This window comes from Pygocentrus nattereri, chromosome 12 (assembly GCF_015220715.1).
Source record: "Pygocentrus nattereri isolate fPygNat1 chromosome 12, fPygNat1.pri, whole genome shotgun sequence".
Lineage (NCBI taxonomy): Eukaryota > Metazoa > Chordata > Actinopteri > Characiformes > Serrasalmidae > Pygocentrus > Pygocentrus nattereri.
This window is the reverse complement of record NC_051222.1, coordinates 11,074,544-11,099,304: the sequence shown is the minus strand read 5'-3', so window position 1 is coordinate 11,099,304 and position 24,761 is coordinate 11,074,544. Positions and strand designations below refer to the sequence as shown.

Below are 24,761 nucleotides of genomic sequence, written 5' to 3'. Positions count from 1 at the left end.
CCAACTCCCAAATAGTACCTGCTCTGTGAGGGTCCATGGTGGTCCTGACCACTGAAGAACAGGGTAAAAGGGGGCTAACAGTATGCAGAGAAACAGATGGACTACAGTCTGTAATTGTAGAGCTACAAAGTGCACCTATATAGTAAGTGGAGCTGATAAAGTGGACAATGAGCGTAGAAACAAGGAGGTGGTCATCATGTTATGTCTGATCGGTGTATTTTAATATATTGGTCCCTGATGGGTTCAAGTTAACCTTTTTAAAACCTATGTCTGAGTGAATGTTGTCTTTTAGGATAAACTTTAAACCTTTTGACGGCGTATTCCCTCAGCTGTTGTTGGCTTATGATTTGGTTGTCTGTTGTTTTCTGTAGGCGTTCTAGGCGGCAGTCTACGGGCTAAGACTGTATGCGCATCTGCACGCCAGAAAATCACCTCTCACTACAATCTGCACAACTTGTTTGGACTCATGGAGGCCAAGGCTTCAGCAAGGTAGCACATACATGCAAGTCACACATTCCTACACGTTCACCTACGTCATTTACAGTGGCTGCACAACTCTAGAAGGCCAGAAAATAGAAATTCCCCAAGCTGATTTCATTCTTCCCTTACTTACATACTTCATTGGTTTTTTTTTTTTTTTTTTTTTTTTTTGTTAGATGAGTGGCTCACTATCTAAGCAAGATTTTACTTTTCTTAAAATATGATCCATACTTATACAAGGCAAAACAGAGACTAGAACAGAGATTAGAAGGGCATAGTTACAGTATTGTGCAAAAGAAAGTAATACTTCATGTATTTAATTTCCAGTCAGTTTTTTGTGGATGAACTGATGGTTGTTAGATCTCTAAATTCTTTTTTTTTTTTTTTTTTTTTTTTTTTTTATAATTTCTCTGTAATTCAGTGCTTGAGATGTAATTAACTTCCTTCGGACTGTTTATGTGGAACAGTTTATTGTAAAGAAACACATACAGGCTCACATTTACTTTACAGAGGTGGGCATGGGAAACGGGTCATGATATCTACAAATAAACTCCACATGTGCCAACACGCATCCTCTGAATTGCTATATGTTATGTTAAAGATATTAAAATAATGGTAAAAATTGTTTGGTATTTGACTATTTTGTGCCCTGCAAGTACCTCTCCACCCTACATGCCTTTAAAAAATGTGTTGAAGCCAAAGTGTTATCTCGGAGGTAGCATAAAAATTGGGGTAGATTGAAGTGTTGTCTTTTTCATAAAGTCCTGTGAGCTGTGAGGTACCTTTTAGAGGCGTTTAAGACTCCAGACATCTGATCAGGCTCTATCACTCTAGAGCGGACACCAAAAGTCAATGGAATTTTTTGTTGATCAGCAAGTTTATTATTATTATTATTATTATTATTATTATTATTATTATTATTATTATTATTATTATTATTATTATTATTATTATTATTATTATTATGAAACATATTCTGGCCACTCAATGGATATCATCATTACTGAAAGAACACTAACTAACTACATGTCTCATTACAAAATGAGCATTTCTAAGTGAGAATTAGGCTTGTTTAATTGAATTTAGTGCAAACGTGATAATCATTGTAGTTGTCTATTATCAGTATTATAGCATCGTGGTGATCGTGTGTGACACTACAGCTTTCATTTTGTCTGTTCCAGCTTAAATCTCAGAAAAACTAAATATGGTCATATTGTGTAGTGTGAAAAATGTCTTGATATATCATATCTTTCTATTACAAAAATCTAAAAATATGGTATTTTTGCCATATTACTGACCACTAAATATATGAGTAGTGGGCTGGGTTATCCGCTAAGCCGGTTGAAGTTCTTTTTAAGGTATTGATTTTATTACCGTTTTAGCGATATAACGTGATGTACAAACAGTGTAAAACAGTTTAGATTCCCTCATCTCTCCTGTAGTGTTTTGCTGCCTGAAGTATGTCCAGTTTGTTGTCAGGAGACATCGGGTTGTAAATGAGTTAATGAGATTGGCGAGGAGGTTTACTTAAGCATGAAAATTGTTTTTTGAAAAAATATAAGCACAAATACACTTATACCACGCTATGTTACTGAAACCGTAAGTAATCTTAATATATAGCATACCATGCTATGAATTTTTGCCCACAGCCCATACACGCATTTACATGAACTTTGAGAACTTAAAATGGTTTTAACTTTTTTGTTTTGTTTTGAAATTTTAAGAATGTGGGAATTAGGGTGAAGTGACATAAGCTAACAGGTATATTGTGTAACTGTGTTTGCTTTTAGTGCTTTGAAGAAGATCCTGGGGAAGCGTCCGTTTGTGATCTCCCGGTCCACATTTCCGAGTCAGGGAGTTCATTCGGGCCACTGGTTAGGGGATAACAGGAGCAAATGGAAAGACTTATACATGTCCATTCCAGGTACCTAAACAATGACTAGTTAAATATCTAAACTATCTAAACTGGTAACACGACAACTTATAAAGTTACTGACCAAAGCCTGGGAATGAAAAAAGGAATAGTGCCATCTTTTGGATTAAGACAGAAATGCATGTTGGTAATTTATTGATCTAGCAGTTGATTTCTACGCATTAAACATACTTAAATAATAAGACATTTATACTCCCAGAATATTGTGTGACTGTACTGTGGTGATTGTTTTTCTCCATCCTCGAATAAACTCTCACTCCAGCACAAATAATGTTTACTGCTACTGTCTGTTTATTCTGAATTTGTTTTGGCTCCATCCAGGCATGCTGACTTTTAACCTTCTGGGCATTCCACTGGTGGGAGCAGACATCTGTGGCTTTTCAGACACCACCACTGAAGAACTGTGTGTGCGCTGGACTCAGCTTGGGGCTTTCTACCCCTTCACCAGGAACCATAACACTAAAGAAAGTAAGGTATGTGTGTATTTGAGGAAATTTATCAACCTTAGTAGTTATACAAGCATTATTTAATTTACTATGTGCCGTTTCACTTAAGATCACCCTTTTAGCCTGTATGAGAAGCTTTTTGTGAAACACACATGCACAGAAAATGCATTACGTTTATTTAATTGAAATGTGTACACCATCCTTTTCACATAAATGAATAGTGCAAAAGTCAGTAAACTGAAAAACAAAATTGTCAATATAATTTAGTGAGCTTTGTAAAATTGAACGTTCTAATCTAATTTTTTTTTTTTTTGTCTTTTTTTTTTTTTTTTGTTTTCTGCAGGCACAGGATCCTACTGTTTTCAGTCCAGCTGCTCAAACTGCAATGAAAGAAGCTCTCCTGCTCCGTTATTCCCTCTTTCCTTTCCTTTATACGCTCTTTCATCATGCACACCTCAGTGGACAAACTGTTGCCAGACCCCTGTTTTTCGAGTAAGACACACAATCACCCTGTTGCCCTAAACACACACATGCATATGTCTTTCTTCTAAGGATGGGTGCACATACATCAGAGATAAAGGCATACTACCACTTTTTTTTTCTTTTCCTATGACAGTAATGAAAAGTTTCGGCTGAGAAGTTTTTGGTTTTTTTTTCCTCTAAAAGCTGCCAAAATGTGCCAAAATGAAAAGTAAAAGATTAATTACATTGATTTTTACATGGTTTGAAGCACTGCACAGTTGGAAAGCAGTATATCTGTCCATCGATTTTCATTTCAAGGTGGAGTATTCATTCAGATTTATTCTTTCCCTCTGATATCCAGTCCTGCATTTTCTGCTGAAATTTCAGCCTGATACTGAAACCTGGCATCTGATTTGGTGCCATCTCTAAGCAGAAGCAGTATTGGTACGTAAAGATCATTTTTATTAATGTTCTCTAATCTTTTTTGGTGTAATGTTATATTTCAGGTTCCCTACAGATCAGAAGACCTATGTCATAGACAAACAATTCCTGTGGGGGAAGAGTTTGTTGGTGACGCCAGTTTTGGACCCAGGTGTGGATTACGTTGTGGGCTATTTGCCTCAGGGCCTCTGGTATGACTTCTACACGGTATGTCCTTCAACCATAAACCATACAGCTGTGCTTTCAGTTAAATGTGACTTGAGTCTGCAGGTCTGCTCTAGATCTGCTAAGAGTTTAGATTGGCTAATTATGTGTGGATGTCATTGTGTGTCCCAGGGAGACTCAATAGTCAGCAAGGGCGAAGAGGTCAAGCTTCGTGCTCCTCTGGACAAAATCAATGTGCATCTTCGAGAAGGATCCATCATACCTACACAGGTATGAGAAGTAGCTTGGGTTCCACCCACTTTTTGCTCATTTTGCAAGTGATAATATTTTGCTAAGAGCAGCTGGATTATATAAAATTTACTCATTGCAAAAGTTATAATAATAATAATAATAATAATAATAATAATAATAATAATAATAATAATAGTTATTTCCAGCAAAGGGTTCCCTTTAATGGTGGAATCATCAGAAGGAGAAGGTACCTTTTGCAGGGTTCACTTCATTAGCCTAATGCTATTCTAATTGTTTTTTGTTGGTTCGTTTAATTCTAAACATAACACTGAAGTGAATGTCCAGGCTATCATATTTTGAACCAGGCTATGCGGGGTAATGTGAATAAACACAGGTGCTTAACCTTATCAAACCTAATGTCCAGAGACTTCAGCTTTGTCCCATTTAACTTATATCTTGCACCAGAATAGTCACATTGTGTGCATTAGAAACTTTTCTTTCCGTCCTATTCGAGCTGACTCAATTTTACCAGAGGAGATCCTCTAATGTTGTGTGTAAGGGATTCAACTGGCCAAGTCATATAACCTTAACACTAGCATGACTGAGATTTCCCTTGCAGTCTTAGAGAAATCACCACTGCTCTATCTGTCTGCTACTACGCGCCCTTGAATTATAACTTTTGAAACCCGATTCTGCAAATTTTCCGTCGCGCTGTAGGATCGGTAACATATACACTCGGGTTGTAACTTCAGGTTCACCTCAAGTTGTCACGTTAGGTGCTTTGGGAGCTGTAGGAGCTTTCTGTGGGATGGGGGTTGGTGCTTATAACGCATTCCTTATCATTAGAAAAGACAATAGGCGTTAATGGCTTCACAGCAGGGGAGTAGGCTACATGGTGGCTGGTTTCCCTTACGAAAATTTTCATAGCTTTAGTCATTCTAGTGTTAAAAATCTTGCATGTTGATGTTTTGCGGAGGCTACCACGAGTGCATCGTGTAATCACTGTCCATGTGTGTGTTTCAGAGACCCAACACGACTCTGTGGGTGAGCAGTGGTCAACCTTTGCGCCTGATTGTGTGTCTGACTGAGGAGGGCCTGGCAGAGGGCGATCTTTTCTGGGACGACGGGGAGGCGCTGGACACCTATGAGACTGACCAGTATGCCTACATCACTTTTAGACTTAAAGAGGTATGAAAGTCACATACAGAATTTAGCTGATGTGTGAGGTCCACTGGCTTTAAAGGTGGTTCAGCCATTCAGATTTCAGAACCACTTTATAAAATGTTATCACACGCTGTTGCATCAGACCGTTATCCTGAATACACTAGTTAAACATACAAGTCTGTGCATTTTGATATTTTCAACATTAACTGCCTAATCACAAGTACAGTATTGCAATTATACAACTTATCATTTTTATTTTATTTATTTATTTTTATTTACAAGGTTTAGAAACCATTATGAAAAATCTATGACTTACAACATTCAAATAGGAGTATAATAATTTAACAGCCTGAGAAAATGCTTGGTTTGTGGTTATCAGTATCCTCAATAACAGAGGTCACCAGTAGGTGCACTATATATGGCACTGAGTCATGTCAAGTTAAGACATTATGATGTTCTGGACCTTTGCTTGAGGAAATTTTCTCTAACTGGACCTTACTGAATTTTAATTAAAGATTCCAGAGCTATTATTATTATTATCATTATTATTTTTATCATTATCATTATTATCATTATTATCATTATTATCATTATTATTATTATTATTATTATTATTATTATTATTATTATTATTATTATTATTATTATTATAAACAGAAAAGAACAATAATACTAACAGTTTATTTGCCTGGCAATCCAGTACAAATGTTGATGTACTTAATTTACATGCACATTAGTATAAACAATTCCTGCAGCTATTCCATGTTCCATTTAAAGACATTACACAGTGCTTTTGTTGTTTACTACTGCCTCAGCCAACAAAATAAACAATACAAAATACATCCTGTGCTGAAGCCTCTCATACACTGTGCTAACACAGCATTTAAATGTTATTTTATGATGTCATTCTACAGTCTTAAAAACATTTTTTTTTTTCTTTCCAGTCTTCATACATTTTACCAGTATAAAGTTTGGTCAGTAGGGGGAGCAGTGCACTCACTGCTCTGTTTCAAACTCCACCTATGAGCACAGCCATTGGCTCACATTATTGAATGCTGTCATTTTATTGGCTCCCTCCTGAAACATCTGCATGTAAATGATACATAAGTGAGGTGCAGGTAGGGGATGCTTCACTTTATGCACAGAATTGGATTCATTTGTGCTCAAATCTCTGCTAGTTTTTCATGTCTTTAAAAATGTTTCATTAATCAGATCCAGAGTAGGTTGTGCCTCATTTAAAGGCAGTCAAATCTGCACTAAACATCTTTTGTGAATAAGGGCCAGTATATTTATCTGAAGATATTATGGATATTGTCAGTGCTTCTCTTGGGACGGTTTAACTAAGTAAATTATAAGCATATAGCAATATCTTCTTTAAAAAAATTAAAAATGAATAAATAAAATAATGCAGTTACTGAATAATTTGCCTTACGATTTGGTCGTGTGAATTCAGATGGTCAAACCAAAATATAACCTGGGGAATAAGAGGTTAATTGGATTTAGTGCAACACAATAGGTGAAACATAACAAATAAAAATGATTGTGCTCTTAATATTGTTAATACAGCACCACTAGTTAATTTTGTCTGTTTTAACTTATCACACCTCAGAAAAACAAAATATCAAACACCAATTTTCTGTTTATTTTAACGTTATGCTAATATATTAAACCAAAAATATAAAATGTTCTGTAGCTTTTGCATAAGCCTTATTTATTTTTATTTATTTATTTATTTATTTATTTACATGTATGTATGTATGTATGTATGTATGTATGTATGTATGTATGTATGTATGTATGTATTGCCCCCAATATGTTGATGGTAATATGCTAAAGTCAGCAGAATACAGTACTAGTTCATTAGTGTGCCAAAGTGTGTCTCTGTACGCTCACCTTTTTATCCCCCCCCAGAGCACAATGACCTCCGAGGTGGTGCACAGTCACTTGGAGGCAAGTTACATCACAGTCGAGACCGTTTCTTTTTACGGAGTGAAGAGCACGCCGACCTCAGTTACCGTGAACTCCCAAGAAGCTGCGTTCAACTACGCAGCCAATCAGGTTAGAGGTCCTATCAGATTTTGGATAAATGGGTGGGATTACAAAGCTGAGCAGCTTCTCATCAATGTTAAACATAACATGCGGTGTCTCTTTCTGTTCCTCCAGGTGTTGACAGTAAGCGACCTTGGTTTAAACCTTAATCAGAACTTTGTGATCAGCTGGACGTAGTCCCGAATTAATTAGCGTCGACAAGAAAATGCAAGTTGCCGTGGGACAATTCACTTTTGAGGATGAAGGGTAACCCGTGAATACAAAATCTACCTACTGATTGTAATATATTCTCAATCACCGCTGGGATGCCAGTCCAGTGTACTTGATACTACGGACCGACCACTGGTTAAGTGTCAGAAAGGAGAATGAGATTCAATGGGACAACTGACATTTTAAGACAATTTCCTAACATTACATTAGTAAGTCTGAGCTTCTTTTGTTCAAAATAACTGAAACTGTATGTTCGTTTCAATTGGAAATACAGATGAGTAGTTTAATTGGAAATGCAGATGAAGGTTAGTGGTGTGGGTTTTTTTTTTTTTTTTTTTTTTTTTTTTTTTTTTTTTTTTTAAACTAACATTAGGATTCAGGGGAAGGGTCTTGTGCAATACATTTATGGGAAAGTGAGGTGAGCCTTCTGGATGTGCTGGGACTACAACTTAATGCCATGTCTATAAGAACCTGTGAATATTCATTACAGGTTACAATGCATTCAAAAGGTGTTATAAACACTCAAACATGCGTTATATCTTATTATGAATTGTCGACAAGCTTTAAAAGTAGTATTCATCACATGGTACATTGTCAAGTCCCAACTTGTGTAGTGCATTATAACAACCCGCCTAGTCATAAATACGTGCTAACAGTTCTTCAATTATATTTATCTGCAATAGAATAATAGCTTATTGTCACTTACAACGTATTGTAACATCACAATATTGTAACATTGACCGCGCAAACACTTGTCATCGTGTATATAGATTATTTTAGACATGTATAACCTGATTCTGAGAACTTATAGTTGTGTTTTAGATTAAAGGAAGGTTTTCCTACACAATCTAGTACCAAAACTGAAACTTCCAACCCCCTACGGAGAAAGGGAGCTAACTTAAGTGCTAACATTTTAGAAATCATGGCTGGACTAAGCATGTCTTTATGACTAGGCAGGTGTGAACATTCATAGCATGTTATAATGTGTTACTTCAGTTCATTCTGAGTTTCTTTGGTACTGATATGAATGCTGCTTATAACACTGCATTATACATAGTAAACCTGGCTATAAATGTAATGCATTTTATAGATATCCATAGCCATGTTTATAATGTCTGAAGAATGCATTATAAGCTGTCATAGAACACATACTTGAAGCCAGCTGCTTATCAAAGACATAACCATGCTGTAAACGTCATATGCTCTTATGAGATGTTATCACCAGTCGCATAATGCTTGATGGTGACACTTCCTATGAATCTTGTATTCAGAATCCTTTATAAAATCATTAGAGACATTATACGGCATGCATAAGACCCCTGACACTGGGCATATCATGAATAACTTTGATGATTTCATAAATCATGTTCCATAATATTTGTTCAGAAGATCATTGTAGGCACTAATGTAATAACATTTGGTCAAGCTTTATGCACAGCTTTTTTTTTTTAAATATTAAGCACATTTCAATGAATAATACCTCCTAAGTGCTCTTTACAGGCTTTAAGTGAGTTTATTGAACTGGTACATACAGGACATTCAACATGGTAATATTTCAGCCAAATTAAAAAACAAGGCATGTTTCCTAGTTTCAACAAGCCCAGTATCCAGGTTTCACCATCAGGTTGACCGTTTTCTTGCCTCATCTGCAACTGCAGGATTTGTTTAAGGCCCGATTTAGCAACGCTAGCTAAAGTCCACTGCTAAACAAGGCATCAGACATGTACTGTGTATCTGTACCTTTAGTCATCTAGCCTATAACTATGAATGATCAACTCTGTCTTTTTAAAAAGTTTGAAACAGTGTCAGGTCCAGAAAAAGCATCCCTTATTCTCTCACTAACCCAGACATGATCTTCTCCCAGGTCTTGCATAGCTGTGTTAAGGTGGAAGTGGGGATGCCGGAAGTATACCAGAACCTTGTTGTAGTATATTATAGTGGATTACAACATTCATGTCCCCAGTGTTCTTATGAACAGATATTATATAATGTGTTATGAAATCTGACTTATGTTATATACTCATGTATTATAAAGTGTAATGTAGCTATAATGCAGTTATACAAGCTTATGGCAGGCATGTATGCCATATAACCCCTCATACATGCACTTATAAAGCATTGTGACTACAGGACTCATAGGAAGTGTTACCTGTTTGATGCTATGATGGTGATGACCACTCCTGACAGCATGTGACGCCTGCTGTGACATGTTTATGGCGGGACTATGTCAATGATACATAGCAGGGTTCTACGAAGTTATTCAGACCTTTTCCTGCCAGTGTTCTTTTCTAATGAACTGATACAGGTTTTCCAAATGAAGGAAGAGTATAAGATCATTTTAACTACAGGCTGTGTTCACCAATCCATGCTGTTGTGCTTTTAGAAAACCCTGCAGATCCTTAAAATGACATGCTTTTTGGATAGAATCAAAGAAATGTGTTTGTGTGTGTGATTTGGTTGCTGTTTATTATGCTTAATTGCACTAGTTAGGCGTGCTGTGATGGTACAGTGTACAGCTGCTGCATGTTTAATCTTTGTAAATACAGGAGCTACAGTTTGTTTGTTGGTCCAGAGAGCATTTCATGAAATCGGTCTGGGGAGCCGGATTTTACTGTGAAGGCAAATGAGACATTTTTGCAGTCATTTCTTTCTTGATGGAACACTGTCCAGTAAGCATAAATGCCCACTGAGGCTATATTCGGGTAATATTGTTGAAAGACGTTGTCGCTGTAGTGTCTGTCTTTTATGACACGTTGTGCCTTACAGTGCATCGAAACTGTGATTTGCTGCATAGGCGCTTTACAATGAATGTACTTAATCCTCTATGGGATAAGAGTGAGATGCTTTAAGCTATAGGCTACCCAGATTAAAGCCAAGCCTACACTAAACAAGAGTTTTCATGGAGAAGTATAATTGGCTTTGCAGTGTAGTTTAAGTACAGTTTTAGTTCATGTCTGCGAAACTGACGCTTAAAATATCATCTTTTGTTCTTTCTGATTGATGTAGAAGAGTTTCAAGAATTAAAAATGTACATTTACATAATGCGTGACACCGTTGCTGAGGCATAATTCTTTTTTTTTAGTAATAAATAAAGTGTATATACACAGCTCAAAAAATAAAGGGAACACTCAAATAACACATCCTAGATCTGAACGAATTAAATATTCTCATTGAATACTTTGTTCTGTACAAAGTTGAATGTGCTGACAACAAAATCACACACATCATCAATGGAAATCAAATTTATTAACCAATGGAGGCCTGGATTTGGAGTCCCACACAAAATTAAAGTGGAAAAACACACGACAGGCTGATCCAACTTTGATGTAATGTCCTTAAAACAAGTCAGAATGAGGCTCAGTATTGTGTGTGGCCTCCATGTGCCTGTATGACCTCCCTACAATGCCTGGGCATGCTCCTGATGAGTTGGCGGATGGTCTCCTGAGGGATCTCCTCCCAGACCTGGACTAAAGCATCCGCCAACTCCTGGACAGCCTGTGGTGCAATGTGGCGTTGGTGGATGGAGCGAGACATGATGTCCCAGATGTGCTCAATCGGATTCAGGTCTGGGGAACGGGTGGGCCAGTCCATAGCTTCAATGCCTTCATCTTGCAGGAACTGCTGACACACTCCAGCCACATGAGGTCTAGCATTGTCCTGCATTAGGAGGAACCCAGGGCCAACCGCACCAGCATATGGTCTCACAAAGGGTCTGAGGATCTCATCTCAGTATCTAATGGCAGTCAGGCTACCTCTGGCGAGCACATGGAGGGCTGTGCGGCCCTCCAAAGAAATGCCACCCCACACCATTACTGACCCACTGCCAAACCGGTCATGCTGAAGGATGTTGCAGGCAGCAGATCGCTCTCCACGGCGTCTCCAGACTGTGTCACATCTGTCACATGTGCTCAGTATGAACCTGTTTTCATCTGTGAAGATCACAGGGCGCCAGTGGCGAATTTGCCAATCCTGGTGTTCTCTGGCAAATGCCAAGCGTCCTGCACGGTGTTGGGCTGTGAGCACAACCCCCATCTGTGGACGTCGGGCCCTCATACCATCCTCATGGAGTCGGTTTCTAACCGTTTGTGCAGACACATGCACATTTGTGGCCTGCTGGAGGTCATTTTGCAGGGCTCTGGCAGTGCTCCTCCTGTTCCTCATTGCACAAAGGCGGAGGTAGCGGTCCTGCTGCTGGGTTGTTGCCCTCCTACGGCCTCCTCCACGTCTCCTGGTGTACTGGCCTGTCTCCTGGTAGCGCCTCCAGCCTCTGGACACTACGCTGACAGACACAGCAAACCTTCTTGCCACAGCTCACATTGATGTGCCATCCTGGATGAGCTGCACTACCTGAGCCACTTGTGTGGGTTGTAGAGTCTGTCTCCAGCTACCACGAGTGTGAAAGCACCACCAACATTCAAAAGTGACCAAAACATCAGCCAGAAAGCAGAAAGGTACTGAGAAGTGGTCTGTGGTCCCCACATGTAGAACCACTCCTTTATTGAGTGTGTCTTGCTAATTGCCACTAATTTCCACCTGTTGTCTATTCCATCTGCACAACAGCTGTGAAATTGATTGTCAATCAGTGCTGCTTCCTAAGTGGACAGTTTGATTTACTTGGAGTTATATTGTGTTGTTTAAGTGTTCCCTTTTTTTTTGAGCAGTGTACATCAAAGTAACCAAATAGCTTTCAAATCCAATATTATAGCTATTTACTTTTGCTATCATTCTGATTCAGTTCAACCATCGCCTTAATTAATTTTTTTGTCCGCTAATTTTTTGTCCTGCTTCTCTGCTTTTAGCAGCAGTAGGACTTGGTCTATCAAAATGATTAATTGCTTATTTCCTCAAAATACGTGGCTTGCTTTCTCAAAATGTCTTCTCAGAATATCGACTTAGTATCTCAAAATAGTAACTTGTTTTCTCAAAATAGCCTTAATATCTCAAACAGATTCTTGAAATGTTCACTTCATATCTCAAAATAGTGATTTATTCTCAAGTTATTGACTTATTATCTCAAAATGACTTTTTAAAAAATATCGACTTGGTATCTGAAAAATAATTAAACGTACTCCAAATGTTGACTTAGTATCTCAAAACAGCTTTTTTTTTCTTTGAAATAGACCATGTTTTGAAATTTATTTATTTTATTTTTTTTAGATATTATTTTTTAAATATTGCATGTTATTGGCTTGTTTTTGCAGAATGTTGAAATAGTATCTAATGACTTTTCACAAAATGTATTAAAAAATTCTCAAGATTTTTAGATGCTATGTTAAAATGGCTATCTATATATATATATATATATATATATATATATATATAATATATAATTTATTTATTATTTTGTTTTTCGTTTCTATTCCTCTACCTGTGCTGGAAAGGGCATGTATATAATCTGCTATGCCGACTTTTAAAGGCTGAAGTGTTTCCCAAAGATGGCACTGAAGTTTTCGTTCCCTTGAGTTTTTATTGTTTGAATATACTTGAATGTGGTTCTTTATGGCTTCCAGCAAGACGATCATGCTCATTTTGCACCTATTGTATATTTTAATTACACTAGATTTAATGATGCCTGTGGCAGTGTGTGTATATAAAGCAACTGAAATCTGATGACTACCATCCTCTGGCCAGTCAGTTTTAACATACATATTTTGAAAGAAAAATAAAATGTTCTGACAGTGAAAGTATGTATTGTTTAATAAAATATTGGCTTCTTTTGTTGTAATTCTCAAGCTTTTTTTCCGTTTTGGCAGATTTATGGTTTTAAAAACTCAGCACTGCTGTGTCTGATCCAGTTACACCAGCACAACACACTAACACACCACGACCATGTCAGTGTTACTGCGGTGCTGAGAATGATCCACCGCCCGAATAGTACCTGTTCTGTGAGGGTCCATGGTGGACCTGACCACTGGAGAACAGGATAAAAGGGGGTTAACAAAGTATCAGAGAAACAGATGGACTACAGTCTGTAACTGTAGATCTACAAAGTGCAGCTATACAGTAAGTGGAGCTGATAAAACGGACAATGAACGTAGAAACAAGGAGGTGGTCATGATGTTATGCCTGATCCGTGTAGCTTTGCTTGGACAGGCTTTAGGATGTTTGTGTGGAAAGATACACTTCTTTGCAGTAGAAAAAATGTTCACATGGAAGAGGACAAAAAATAGTGTATATCTGTAGGGGTTGAACCAGCGCCCCCTCCCTGTCAAGTGGTTCAGCCCTAGTTTGCTGATTGCCACGGAGTCTCCTACAGTGGAGAAGAGATGAAGCTGAAGTTAGCGTCTCATTCTCTAGTATGTAACTAGTGGAATGGAAAATTTAAAGTGGAATGGAAATTAGAACAAGAAATGAACATCAGGCTGGAGAGATTAGCGTATCAAATTCAGCGCAACAGTGTGAATCTGGTACTGGCTGCCACAACCAGTCACCAAGATCTCTCTGGCCCAGGTGTAGGTCCAAACACTGTAAAATAATGAATGTTGCCAGAATCTGGCCCAACTACAATTAGCCCACAAATATTTACACAAGGCACAACCAAATGCAGAAAAAAAAAAAGGTCAAACCAAGATGGTAAGAACAAAAACACTACTGATGAGGACATATCCGAGCAGGTGGGCGGTAAGAAATACTGACCTTACCTAGCGTTAGTTTGTAGCATATTCACTGTCATGATTGTGTCACATAACAGCTTTTATATTTTTATTTTGTCACTAGCTAGCCACCATTATGTACTCTCAGGTAGATATGATAAAGGTTTTACCCTCTGATTTAGATGCACAAAATGCACACACAAAAATATACAAAACATAAATAAGACAAAGCTTAAGGAAGCTTTTCTGGCCACTGTGTTGAAAAATGGTTCATGCAAGGCCCAGTAGAGGCCTCTGGTCAGAAGAATATAGGCCTGTGAAGCATGTAAACTGATGCGAAGTACCTAGACTTACTGCAAAAATCTATAAACCAAGAGACAAAAGCCGTACCATGAGTTAAGCACATTTTACATAAAAAGGTAAAGATGATGGCAGAAGATTAGAAAGAAATGTGAACAAATGCAATTTGCACAGCCTAAACACTGTGTAAAAAAAAAAAAAAACGCACTGTAAATATACAATAATATACTGGCAGCCAAATTGTAATAACTTAGTACTGTATTCTTACAAGGCAGCATGTTAACAGCAACATATCATTGTAATAATCCTGTTTCCTGAATATTACAAATGCACACACATTAGGAAACAAATGTTTAAACAGGAGTTTTGAGCTTAAATTGTATATTACATTTTTGAGGCAAAAAGCTTAACAAAATTTAAATAATGATCATTTCAGTTTTTCAAAGACACAAACAGCTATTCCTTATAACACTGTTAGTCTTTACACTGAACCAGTAATGCCAAGAACTTATTGAAGACTTCAGTATACAAAGACTGATGTCTTATAAGCCCTAAACGTCATCGTTTATGAGCTGTATAGTGTTAAACTCTGAGGAAAAGTCAGTGTACGCCATTAGCTTGGCGCTAACATGACTGCAAATCTCACAGAGACCTAATCCCATAGCTAGCTGACATTAGCAATATAACTGCAGTGGTAAACAGAGGCTTACAAAGAAAAAGAATACTTACAATGTGAGCGTTTCTACATTAAATGTTGCTAAATGACAACATGGCAGACAGTGAGAATGCTTATATATCATGTGCTTTATTTTATGCTGGTACAGGTTGTGCTAGGTAAGCTAGCATCCCTGGTAGAAAAACAGTATAGCCCAGCATGGCTAATCACCAGCAAACCAGCATATGTGGTGTTTTGGATACTCTGGTCAACTAGCATGACCAGCTAAACCAGCCCCAGACCAGCATAAACCAAATTAAATCAGCATGGAATTCATGGAATGCTGTTTTTTTTCTGCAGGGATGCTATTAGATAGCTAGTGTTTGCTAGGTAGGCTAATTATACCACTAGCTAAGGATAAACCTGTTGCATCTTCCCTGGTTTACCAATCATTATGCAGCTCAGCTAGCTGTAACTTAGTATCTAGATTGCTTGAAGAGGTCTTCAGTCCACGGTGGAAGGAACCGAGTTACTTCTGTGCACAGTTCGGGGGATGTTCTCCACCACTAAGGGACAAAAAGGCTAAAGCAATGAGGCCTAGCCTTACAAACACGCTTAGATTAAAGAAGGACATCATGAGCCCAGACGCTGAAGACCAAGCTGGCATACAGGTGTGCGGATCTGGACCAAGATAATGAGGAGCTGAGCCTTTTGAAGTCTGGAATGTGGGAACCAGAGCTTTTTGTCAGATTCATGCTTCCACAAAGTCAGTGGAATGATCACAGCATGGGGGAACTTCAAGAGGTCATGGACCAGATGAGCTGTGCCATTCTAAAAGCTCTGTACAGGAGAAATGGCATAAGATGGATAGCCGGCAGTTGCTAGTCTCATTGTATCTGTGTTCCACAGAAAAGCCCTGTATCCTGAAAAGATCCTGAGAAGAGTCGGCACAGAATTCCTTATCACATACAGGAGGTCCCACACGTCTGTAAAATTGCTGATAAAGGCTTAAGCAGGAAGAAACCCACTTGTGGAGATATGTGCAAGTGTAGTTGCCGAGACAACCTAAAAATACAATTGAATGAAGAATATTTTTTATTAAATTTTCCCCTTACGTTTCCTGTGCTTTATGTTGTTGAAATGTTATCACAGTTTCAGTTTTCAGTTTAGGCCTCTCCTCATTCAAGTAGACAGGAGTCTGGTCTTGTATGACTGGAAATAACTGCCGAGGGCGTTGCCTTGCTTGCAAGTACTTCGGTTTAACCGACAGAACAGTGTTGATGATCCCATGCCCACCAGAGATGCCCTTTCCTGTAGTTCACTGACTGCGTTAGCACCTGGCCTAATCTTGAGTTGTAGCCCATTTCAGGCATGGGTCATTATCCATTTGGAGGGAAACCACGTCACAATAAATAAATAGATTAAATAGCTTAAATAGATGCTTAAAATATTTAAGCACAGCTCCAAGAGTCAATATGCCCATTTACACAGTTGAGCTAAGATGAAATAATACTTTAATAATAATAATATGATTTCTCTGTTTTTTTCTTTTATGTTGTTTTATAGTCGCTCTGCATGTGTAAACCAGTTTGTCACATAACAATTTTTCAATTTTGAGAAAGTTGTTTTAATATAAAACAATATTTTTAAGAGGTTTAACTTCAGAATTTGCATTAAATAGATTTGTGTCAGTAATGTTATACTACATTTTAAAAATATGTATTTTATTTTAAAAATCATTTGCGATTTTGGTCACTGGTGTTATCAGGACTCTTATTTTACATTATATGACAGGATTTTCAGCTCTATTAAACTGCTTCTTTGGGTCAACGCTCGTCGTAGAGGAAGCATCTCAAGGAAGCTAAATAATAATAATACATTGGATTTATAACACACTTTTCATTTATAGTAAATCCCAAAGTGCTTACAGTGTAAAATATTAATTAAAAGATAGTAATCAAAAAAATAATACTAATAAAATATAATACTTTATTGTCCATATGTCCTCTTAAAAAGATATGTCTTTAGTCCCTTTTTAAAAGAATCAGTTGTCTGAGGCTTCCTCAGATGGTCAGGCAGGGTGGTCCACACTTGCTCGCTATATTTCATGAATTTATTCATAATTTTGTTGATCAGGCAACACATAATGTCTATGTGTCACTGGTGTTATGTGCTTTACTGGCTGGGTAATTAACATTTGGTAAAAGTAATGCACTCTGATCTAATCTGTGACCTGGAACACTGTAGCTTTGGCTGTGAAGTTAGCATTTGTCTTTTATCCAGTGCGACTCAAAGACACTAACAGCCCGTTCTGCTAAATCAGTTCATACCTGGCTCACATGAGTAGAAGCTGTGCTGCAGTGGTGGGTTATGATTCAGAGCTCCAAGCATTGGAATGTGAATGTAAATCTGAAGTTTTCACATCTTGTAATAAAGTTGGTTTCACAAAATTCTACTCAGAATCACTGCAGTAACTGTATTTGGATTACATTGCCCAGTGTTACTGACCAATACACATTGACCTCACACTAAACATCAAAGAACTAATTTCATGCACTTACATTTAAAAAGCCTACCAAAATAGATGTAGCTAACAGTTAAACAAATTCACCCACCTCCTTACTTCTGTTAAGATAAGGTTGACAGGTATTGGCTTTGTCATCCCCTCTGGTGCTAATGGAAATTTTCCTGGATGTACAAAATATTAAATAGTTTATAATATAATATTATAAATAATGAGATGGTCAATATTTGCTGATTTTTTTAAACATGCGTATCGTTCCAGCACTGGCATATTATCTATGGTCCAAGTACTCAACAGATTATTAAATATCAAATGATTTTTAAGGCAATAGTGAAATACTTGGGACTTCAAGACCAGATGAAAACTGTGCCGAACCAAACTTAAGCAATATAATGTGAAAATCCATCTATTTACTAGGACCAAACACTCAATAACACTCAATAGGACTGCAGTGAAGAACTATTTTTGCATAAATAAACAAACATACACTTGTGGCCCACCAGAGGGCCACGTGGAGCTGCTAGAGGACTGCACTTCATGAACAACAATTACAGAACAGCTAAGTGTTGCAAACGGCAGAAAACAACCTACATTTTAAGACCACTTTGAAACTGCTGGCAGGTCTATTTTAAACATTGTCCAGCAGTTTGTGTTGGATATCTGACTTCGGCCTTCTGTGTGTGGCAGGCCCATGTGACTCAGCAAGACCAAACAAGTCCTGCAACACCTGACAGGCTTTCACTGAGACACACCCAGTGGGAAATAATGAACTTTGCCGTGGTGGCATAGAAAGTTAGTCTCAAAGTCTCAGTCATTACTGCTGAAGATTATATGCAAAGGAAAAGGGAGTGAACTCAGCATCATATGGTCATTTGCAAGGAGAAAATGACTGACTTGTTTTTGACACATCCTCTAATGAAAGGCCTCATTCCACAGCTGTGGCTTCGTTGCTTTCCAGCTGGTAGTGCTGTGTGGAAATCAAGGCATTTACACTAAGTGGCAAAGGCAGTGGAACATTATCCTGATGTCTTTTAACTAATTAGAGGAAAATTCTGTCTTCAGCTTAAGCTTCTTTCACACATTCTCGCACAGTGATGTAGAATCTACCTGGAATAGCATTACAGAGAAAAACATAAGTTAAGTGACCCTTATTAGCTCCACATCAAAGAAATTTCACCTCCGCATTTAACCCATCCATGCAGTGAAACACCACATATACACCAGTGAATGAACACACTCACAAGGGGGCGCTAGGCACACTTGCCCGGAGAGGTGGGCAGCCCTATCCACAGCACCCGGGAGCAACTGGGGGTTAGGTGCCTTGCTCAAGGGAACTTCAGTCACGTACTGTCGGCTCAGGGGATCGAACCCTAACCTCCAGCCCATGACCACTCCCGTTACATAACATTATCTAAAATACTGATATGATCACTGCATCTTTATTAAAAACACAATGGCAACCAGCATCCAGTCCCCAATGTACTGTATGTACCCAATGTGCTCATAATTATGACTGACTTGCCTGTAAATATGACTTAGCGTATCATAATTATGATTTACCATCTCATAAATGTGACATAGCAATTCAAAGTTGATTATGACTTAATATGTCATCAGTATGACTTATTGTCTCATAATTGGTGGTAACTTGTAATGATTTAGCATCTCATAATGACTTATATCTCAAACGTATGACTTTTCTCTTGGTATCTCATGATATTTACATACTTGCTCATAAATACGACTTAGCATCTCATAATTATGACTTAGCATGTCCGAAATATTACTTAGCATTTCAACGTTATGACTTAATGTCTCATAATTATGACTTAATACGTCTTCAGTATGACTTACTATCTCATAATTATGATTTAGCATCTCATCATTATGACTTAGTATCTCATAGTTATGATTTAGCATCTCATCATTATGACTTAGTATCTCATAGTTATGATTTAGCATCTCATAAAGACCTAGCATCTCATAATTATGGCGTTTCTCTTTTTTATCTCATAATAATGACGTACTGTCTCATAGGTATGACTTAGTACCTCATAAGCATCTCATAATAATCCCCTAATATCTTAATTACGACTTAATATGTCACAAGCATGACTTACTAGCTCATAAGTGGGAGACATTTTTCTCCTCATAATGAGATACCACGTGATAATTATAAGATATTAAGTCGTAAACGGCTATACTTTTTTCCAGTGGCGTAAAAGGCCTTTTGTACACCCCCTCAGGAGGAGCGGAGAGACTTCCCACACTGCCCTGAGCTCTTAAAAGCCCTGTGTGTCTCGCAGTCTGACTCCACCTCCTCTCTAACTCTGGACCAAAGACGCTCTGGACCTCACTGAGCTGCTGGACTCGCTTCAGCGTGTTGGCGGAGTTAGGAGTTCACACACCGGGTAAACAGAGCGAGCCGAGTCCGAGTCCGAGTCCGAGTCCGAGTCGCTGTCTGGGCTGCAGTGAGCTGCTCTTCGTGCCGTGTGTTTGTGTTCCATGGCTGCTGTGAAGGCTCTTCAGCAGTGGTGTAAGATCCAGTGTGAGGGCTACAGAGATGTGGCGATTACCAACATGACCACGTCTTTCAGAGACGGCTTAGCTTTCTGTGCTCTCATCCACAAACACAGACCAGACCTCATGTAAGTGTCGCTCCACAGGTTTTTGTGCATTTCTTCGATTTTTGTTCTGTCGAACGAAGCCCTTCAGGCGAGCCGAGCCGGCTTGTAAACTCGTATGTTAACGTTAACTCAGCCTAAGCGTGCCTGCCTTTGTGTTTAAAGGGGAACTCCACCAACCTTTCCAAAAATTCCACTTAATTTGATCAGTAAGATGTAAACAAAGTCGTTCAGAGTGGTTCGTGTGAAGTGCTCTGCTCTAGAGCAGCATGCTGCGTCAGAATTGTTCACAGTGGTGGTGATAGGAACCAGACGTCCAACTCTAAAAGCTCCCTCACAAAGTTATGACATCATGAAATGGCCATGAACACTCAGCCTGTGACGTTGTTTTGTGATGAAGTTATGTATTTGAATCCATTTATTTGAATCCATTTGCAGCAGAAGGGTACATGCAATGCGTTTTAAGGCAAAATAGTCCCTTATTTTTCACATTCATGACTGTTTTGGTGTCAACATTACGTATAAAAACTCAAGACGCATGATAACGTTAAATAAAATGGCTATATTTGTGTTGTAGACATTGCGACCCGTGGTTCCCATCACCTCCACTGTAAAGAAAAAGAAATGAATAGAATAGAATAGAAATTAATAGTTTCACAGCAGACCACTCTGAATGACTCCAGCAAGATCTGAATCAGTCATGAATTTGGAAACGTTGGTGGAGTTTCTTTAAAACATGTTGACAAATGTAGTGTAATCTGGGATTTTGCAATGACTTGCCATGGAAAATCCCTGCTTGTTGTTTGTTGGCCAATGCTGTGTGAGCGAATCTGATGCTCTTCAAATGACTCTTATTCACTGTTTCCTTTTATTGTAGAGACTTTGACTCCTTGAGCAAAGAAAATGTTTACGAGAACAACCACCTGGTAAGTGCTGCTTAACTAAAATGCCTGTGATGTTGCCTATTCAGCGTTTAGAACTTGTTTTCAGCTCATTTTACTGCTGAAACCAAACCAACCACCATTCCATTCTTTGCAAACAAGCACAAACGAGGCGAAGGAGTTGATAACTCATGAAGATTGGAGGTGTTTGTCCTGAGGTGACCTTTGCGAGCATGTCTGTTGCTACAAGTTTAGATCCAAGATCCTACAGTTGATATGATCTTAACTCCTCCATGCCTGTTTCTGGTCGTCTGTTCATTGACAATTCCTTCTATAAGGCTAAAATATTGGGAATACAGACAGCATATCGGTACCGATGGGTATCGATATCGGCCTAATATCAATAGAGAGTGTTGGATTGGAAATCTAAGGGGGAAGAAAGAATGAGTCTTGTCCAAGCCTGTTATGAATCATAGTAGTTTTTAAACAAGAAATATCAGTATATGCCAGTATCCAAGTTTCAGTATTGGTATCAGAGAAGAAAATTCGTACCATGTCTTGTTGGAACCTACTGACTTCCAGTGGTTAGGCCCAGTGCCTTAGCTGGCTTAATGAGTAAGCTAAGAGTGTACACGTCCCTGTGTCAATAACCATGGTGGATTTGTGTTGAATGAAGCTGCTACCATTTGACAAGGCGTTTCAGTTCCCATTCTTTCCACTCTTCCCCCTCTTTCCGTGGCCCCCAGTGGGCTTCAGTGGGAGCTATTGTGTTTAGTAGGTTGGATGCATGGAGCTGACTTTGGTTCCAGGGCGCTAGTATTCCTGTCTTTTTGTGACAATAGTGTTCCGGGACTTGCAGACCGAAAATGCAGTGAAATTTACAGTTAACTAATAATTGAATTTACCAGAGCAGCACAAACTGGCCAAAATTCATTTTTGTGGTTTCATTATTGCTACAGACTTTGATTAAAATATGATTGGCAATATGCTAAGAACACAATTTGTATAATGTCAGAGTTAAAACTGGAAAAAAAAGCAGGATAAAAATGGTGTGTATGCACTGCGGCGAGTCACCGTAAGTCTGAAATTAGCGCTAGGCAATGTAACAGTATATATTATTGTGATAAATAATATCACTGTCTTTTTTCTGAGCATATTGTGGATATCATTAGTACTGAAAAGCCACTTACCGACTGCATGTTTGATTACAAAAGAATCATATTTGGTTCTATGTAATTGGATTTAGTGCAGCACAGTGAGTGTGTTACATGCACTCAATAATCAGATTATAATTTGATTTCTGCAGTTTTCTGATTATTCAAGTGGCTGTGTAAACACCATACTCTGATTTCTTAGATCAGACTAAGGTCTATATTAAGAAATCTGATAAAGAGAGCTGGATTTTATTTCTGTAATCAGATTTCTCAGGGCATGTGGACTCTTACTCGGATTTCTTTCTGATTTCTCAGTCTGAGCATGTACAAAACAGATGATGGTACTGGAAATAAGGGAGCAGCTTTGTAGAGAGATGCAGCAAAACTCTTTTGAGTGACGCTGAAACCAAACATGAAATGAAGGGTGTAAATATTCAACTTCTAGATGGTGTATGTTCATGTTTTTAGGTAAAGCCACGGCATGAAGTTTGAGTTTTACATTACATTTACGTCGCGTCGTCTTCTGTGAGTTTATTGGCTGGTTGTAATGCTGAAATCTGAGTAAAAAATGAATAAATGTTGGGTTTTTTGGGGGGGCTTTTTTCCCCCCCAGATAGGAGGAGGAAATCAACATGTACTTCTCTTTCAATGCTCACACAATCATCAGATTCATCCTCTTGGGGAAGGGGTCCGAAGCACAACCCACATTACAAAATGTTCTTCTGCATGTAGTGTGCAATTACACATTTCCACCAGAGAGGTCTCCAAATACCCTAAAATGTAAACCTTGTTTAGCTGTGATCAGTAGAAATGTAACAATTCACGAAATTCCGAATTTGCTTAGAAGTTCTACGATACAGCAACAATACAGACTAGCTGAAAGTGGCCTTCATAAGGTTAATAGGTTAATGTTTTCATTTTCAGTTTCAGTATTGTAACATTCAGCTTTATAAAACCATAAACCCTGCAAAATCTGCACTTTATAGTGTCTGACACTCTAGCCACAAGCTAATGTTAGCCTGAGGCTAATGCACTAACCACAAGCTTAATAATCCGGTAACTGCAGAAAATCAGATGCTGCAGGTTTTCTTAAAATGTCGTCCCGCTTTACCTGAAAATATGAACACGCATCATTTAGAAGATGAAGAATATATAAATCCTTCATTTCATGAAGCGTGTATTTGGTTTTAGAATGTTTCGAAGTTTTCGCTGTGTCTCGCTTTTTACTTGACTGTCTGTTTTCGCACGTGCTCCGACAGAGAAATCTGAAAGAAATCAGAGTAAGAGCCCACATGCACTGAGATTAAAAGCCAGCCTCTTTATCAGATTTCTTAATCAGATTTCCAGCTCCCCCCCGCGACCCTGACGGAGAAGCGGCTTAGAAAATGGATGGATGGATGGATTTCTAGACCGTATTCCGATCTAAGAAATCAGAGTATGCTGTTCACATGACCATTTAAAGAATCGGATAACTACAGAAATCGGATTATTGAGTGCATGTAAACTTATTCAGTGATGCAACATGATGCGCTGGGATACAATTCAGTGCCGGAATGTTACATCCCTAATGATTGGTCAGGAAGCTCAGAGCACATAATAAAGCATGTATAAAAGGTTAGAGGGCTCATTTGCATATTAATTGTAGGAAACTGTTAACAAATATGAACTTGTAGCCACAGTAATCGCAAAGTGTTAGAGAAATCAGTCGCTCAGTGCTACACGGACTTTCCCGACCAGCAACTTGGGCATCAAATCCAGCCGTTGTCTTTCTAATATACTGAAATTTGCGGCGCTATTTGATCTTAAACCTTTCAACATTCAAACCAACATGTGAACTTGCACAGTGGAGTTCCTGACTCATCCGTTCCATGAACAGGCCTTATTTCACTGGTGATTAATTCACAGACCTTCATAGTTGGTGTGACCTCTGTTTGGCTGGTCAAAGCTAAGAGCTTAGTGACCGTTTGCGGAATGTGATGTTGTACTGTTGCCATGTGATACTGTTTATTTTTGTTAAAAAAAGCCATTGCAGTTGGGAAATGAGTCGCTGGTGTTGGAGGCCGTAAATCATATACATTCCAATGCTTCCTGTTCTACCTTCTCAAGAGATTGCTAGGCAGAAATGGCATTGCCAGACAATTGTAACAGAAGTCTGAACGGCGAGAGAGAAGCAGAGTGAGGTGAAGTAATAAATTAATACTCAAGCCAATGATCCACATAAACAGATAGAAGAATGTTGTGTAAGAATGATTGTGAAACTCAGACATGTGTGCCATGTGCTCTCGACATCATCTTACATCATAATGTAAGAGCAGGGTTAAAACGCTATGGATGAAATAATATATAGTGATGGGAGGTGCACCAAGATGAAAATTCCCAACTGAAACTGAAATTCAAGATCCAACTGGTTGAAAAATGCCCCAGAAAAGAAAGAGTTTTATTTTTATTC

The 24,761-nt window shown here is 38.4% G+C and overlaps 2 protein-coding genes across 3 annotated transcripts in view; both read left to right on the top strand.

Annotated features, from left to right (window-relative positions):
• Positions 1 to 7,882, top strand: part of si:ch73-12o23.1 (lysosomal alpha-glucosidase) — a 29,527-nt gene extending 21,645 nt beyond the window's left edge. The window contains exons 12-20 of one of the 2 annotated variants that reach the window (XM_017717425.2): positions 372 to 489; positions 2,271 to 2,404; positions 2,735 to 2,886; positions 3,203 to 3,351; positions 3,828 to 3,969; positions 4,099 to 4,197; positions 5,182 to 5,346; positions 7,234 to 7,380; positions 7,486 to 7,882. In XM_017717425.2, the coding sequence (XP_017572914.1) occupies positions 372 to 489; positions 2,271 to 2,404; positions 2,735 to 2,886; positions 3,203 to 3,351; positions 3,828 to 3,969; positions 4,099 to 4,197; positions 5,182 to 5,346; positions 7,234 to 7,380; positions 7,486 to 7,548 (1,169 nt within the window). In that variant the 3' untranslated portion in view covers positions 7,549 to 7,882. Of the gene's footprint in view, positions 1 to 371; positions 490 to 2,270; positions 2,405 to 2,734; positions 2,887 to 3,202; positions 3,352 to 3,827; positions 3,970 to 4,098; positions 4,198 to 5,181; positions 5,347 to 7,233; positions 7,381 to 7,485 lie in introns of those variants that run through there. The other variant, XR_005131152.1, reaches the window with a different exon arrangement.
• Positions 7,883 to 19,957: 12,075 nt separating this feature from the next.
• The window catches only part of micall2b (mical-like 2b), a 49,211-nt gene continuing 44,407 nt past the window's right edge, over positions 19,958 to 24,761 (top strand). Inside the window, exons 1-2 of the mRNA XM_017717405.2 lie at positions 19,958 to 20,301; positions 21,155 to 21,203. Coding sequence (XP_017572894.1) covers positions 20,159 to 20,301; positions 21,155 to 21,203 — 192 coding nt within the window. The 5' untranslated portion in view covers positions 19,958 to 20,158. The remainder of the gene's footprint in view (positions 20,302 to 21,154; positions 21,204 to 24,761) is intronic.